This window comes from Mandrillus leucophaeus, unplaced genomic scaffold, assembly GCF_000951045.1.
Source record: "Mandrillus leucophaeus isolate KB7577 unplaced genomic scaffold, Mleu.le_1.0 Scaffold2, whole genome shotgun sequence".
Taxonomy (NCBI): domain Eukaryota; kingdom Metazoa; phylum Chordata; class Mammalia; order Primates; family Cercopithecidae; genus Mandrillus; species Mandrillus leucophaeus.
The window spans coordinates 3,963,628-3,967,176 of NW_012102031.1; the positions used below are offsets into that span (position 1 = coordinate 3,963,628).

General features: G+C 53.4%; 1 protein-coding gene across 3 annotated transcripts in view; it reads right to left on the reverse strand.

The window, feature by feature from the left end:
• APOBEC3F (apolipoprotein B mRNA editing enzyme, catalytic polypeptide-like 3F) overlaps positions 1-1,674 on the reverse strand; it is a 56,096-nt gene extending 54,422 nt beyond the window's left edge. For 2 of the 3 annotated variants that reach the window (XM_011978841.1, XM_011978842.1), the window contains exon 1: positions 1,301-1,674. In XM_011978841.1, coding sequence (XP_011834231.1) covers positions 1,301-1,317 — 17 coding nt within the window. In that variant the 5' untranslated portion in view covers positions 1,318-1,674. The remainder of the gene's footprint in view (positions 1-1,300) is intronic. The other variant, XM_011978843.1, reaches the window with a different exon arrangement.
• Positions 1,675-3,549: the final 1,875 nt, after the last annotated feature.

The window sequence follows — 3,549 nt, forward strand, 5'->3', positions numbered from 1 at the left end:
ATTTTAACCTTTCAGCCAGTTCCTTCCTGACATTTCACCTCAGTATATTACTATTTTTAAATCACGGTAGAACTGAATTCTGAGGCCCAGGCCACTCTTTTAAGTGCTGCGTGGGTATGAGCTCATGTGAGGCTGCCCTAGGCCTGAAGGGGCCATTCCCATCTTACAGAGGAGGGACCAGAGGTGCAGAGAGGTGGGGTAACCTGCCCAGGCCACAGAGCTGGGGATGGATGGGGCTGGGCCTCTTATCAGACAAGCCCTGTCCAGTGTCTGTATCACCGGCCCTGCAGGAGGGAGTCATTGGGGACCGGGCTCTCTTCTTACTAAATTTTAAAATAAAAGCATTTCTCCTGATCATGGAGGCTTTTTTCCCCCCATATATTCCATGTTTTTTATTTTGTTTTTGTTTTCTTTTGAGACTAAATTTTGCTCTTGTTGCCCACGCTGGAGTGCAATGGCACGATCTCGGCTCACTGCAACCTCCGCCTCCTGGGTTCAAGCGATTCTCCTGTCTCAGCCTCCAGAGTAGCTGGGATTACAGGCACCCGCCACCGCACCTGGCTAATTATGTATTTCTAGTAGAGACAGGGTTTATCCATGTTTGTCAGGCTGGTCTCGAACTCCCGACCTCAGGCGATCCGCCTGAATCGGCTTCCCAAAGTGCTGGGATGACAGGCGTGAGCCACCGTGCCCGGTCACTATATTCCATGTTACTGGTGTCATTATAAATGGTGAATGCTGATCGTAGAGGAAGAGTGTATGTTTGGGGTCATCTGCATCCTCCTCTGCCCACAGTGGAGACATCTTTGGAAGACATGATTTATCTTGTGCTTCAGAGACCATTCCCTCCCCACACCCTCTCCTAAGACTTGGTATTTAAGCAAAGTAAATCTTACAGAAAATCCATCGAAGCTCTGTGAACAAAATTCCACATTGCTCCCATCATAATTTGGTTCAATTCTCCCAGTTCCAGAGTTCAGGAATGGCAGGAAGCACACAGAGGGAGCACCCTCCCAGAGCAGGGAGCACCAGCCCTGCCATGACTTTTGGGGGAGAGTCTCAGTAGGGGGCCTGGGCTGGGGCAGGTGGAGGAGGCGGCCCATTCAGAAGTAGCAGTGGGGCGACCACAGAGCAGGACAAAGAGCCTGGCTGGGAGTGGTGGGGGCAGGGGAGTCAGAAGGGAGGGAGCCCAGGGCTGGGGCTGGGGCGGGGGAGTGGGGGGCCAAGGTTGAGGCCCAGCAGGGCCACCAGGCAGGAAGGGGCAGCAGAGAGGCCCAGCGGGTCGAGCAGGCAGCGGTACCTGAACTGAGGCTTCATCCTTGGCTGGCCAGTCCCGACTATGATCTTTGTCTGGAGCAGGAGGGTTTCACTTTCTGCTACAGGCTCCTGGTTTTAGGACAGCCCTCCTTAAAGTGACCTCCCAGGGCCTCGTAGTCATGGCCCCTCCCTCTTCCTGCTCTGGCGCTGGAGTGGGAGGCTCTGGGATGCTTTATCTTCCTCAGGCTCTCATCCTCTTTCTGTTTTTTTCTGGGGTCCTCCCCCTGGCAGAGGGACCTCTGATAAAGACAGGCCGCTCTGTGTGGCAGGACCCAAGGTAACTGCAAAGGGAAAGAGAAAGTCTTTGCAGCCAGAGACTGGGAGGTGGGTCCACACCAGGCTGAGCCAGCAGAGCACAAGCTCCTCCCCTGGTGGTCCCGCCCAGCTGGAGCCGCCTCTCCACCCTCAAGACAGACAGGCTGATGCCTCTGCAGGGACCCCTGGATCCTGCCCTCAGGGGTCGTCCCAGAGATGGTCTCCACCCAGCAGCCATGGGGACAGGGAGGAAGAGTGAAGGGTCAGGCGTCTGCCTCCCCCCAGGCCTTCACACTCGGAGGCCACCATGGGAGGGAGGGACAGCAGGTGGGTGTGGGCCTCAGATGTCCCACCAGGATACCATGTGCGTCCCCGCACTGAGCTCTTTCCTTCCTGCTTCTCCTTCTTCCCCATCTCCTGCCCGGAGTTGCTCCCTGGTAGGCTGAGCTCTGGCCTCCTCTTGTCCCCATGCCATGGAAGGGCAGCGGCTGGTGTCCCAGGCCAGCCTGTCTGGAGCCTCCCTGTGGGTCTCACAGCTCCCTTCCCCTGGTAGTGTCCTCCCATGGTGCAGAGACCTAAAAATTACACAAAGTATACATTTGGATTTTTATTTGCTTGCTTTTGTTTTTTGTGGTTGTTTTGTTTGTTTGTTTGTTTTTTGAGACGGAGTCTTGTTCTGTTTACCCATGCTGGAGTGCAGTGGCATGATCTCAGCTCACTGCAACCTCCGCCTGCCAGGTTGAAGCGATTCTCTTGCCTCAGCCTCCCATGTAATTGGGATTACAGACCGCCACCCCTATGCCTGGCTAATTTTTGTATTCTTAGTAGAGACAGTGTTTCTCCTTGTTGGTCAGGCTTACAGGCGCCCACCATTATGCCTGGTAATTTTTGTGTTTTTAGTAGAGACAGGGTTTCTCCATGTTGTTCAGCTGGTCTTGAACTCCCAGTCTGAGGAGATCCACACACCTCGGCCTACCAAAGTGCTGGGATTACAGACGTGAGCCACCGCGCCTGGCCACAGTGTATAAATTTGGAAAGGAGACTTTATTTCTTGTTAAGAGTGACAGCCTGCAGGTGGCCATCCTGCAGCCTGGGAAGAGCAGCCTCTGGGAAACACCAGAGACAGACATTTAGAAGCAGGAGGGGTTGGGGCAGGAGCTTTATGCTGAAGGGGTTGACTAAACATACATATTCAACAGGCTACAGGAGGAGCTATGAATATTCATGTAGGTGGCTGCAGTCCATGCTTATTGAACAAACATGTGTGTAACACATGATCCCAGGCGGGCATGGTGGCTCACGCCTGTAATCCCAGCACTTTGGGAGGCTGAGGCAGATGGATCATCTGAGGTCAGTGTCAGGCCTCTGAGCCGGAGCTAAGCCATTGTAACCCCTGTGAACTGCACATATACATCCAGATGGCCTGCAGCAGCCAAGGAGTCTGGAGCAGTCGAAAAACCACAAAAGAAGTGAAACAGCCAGTTTCTGCCTTAACTGATTAACCAACCTTGAGACATTCCACCGTTATGACTTGCTCCTGCCCTGCCCAACTGATCAATCGACCTTATGACACTCTTCTCCTGGACAATGGGTCTCATGGTCTCCCCACCATGCACCTTGTGACCCCCTCCCCTGCTGACAACAGATGACCACCTTCGACTGTAACTTTCCGCTGCCTACCCAAGTCCTATAAAGCTGCCCCTGTCCTATCTCCCTTCGCTGACTCTCTTTTCAGACTCAGCCCTCTTACACCCAAGTGAATAAACAGACTTATTGCTTACACAAAGCCTGTTTAGGTGGTCTTCTATATGGACACACGTGACAGTCAGGAGTTCGAGACCAACCTGGCCAATATGGTAAGACCTCGTCTCTATTAAAACTACAAAAATTAGCCAGGCCTGGTGGCGGGTGCCTGTAATTCCAGCTACTCAGGAGGCTGAGGCAGGAGAATCACTTGAACCTGGGAGGTGGAGGTTG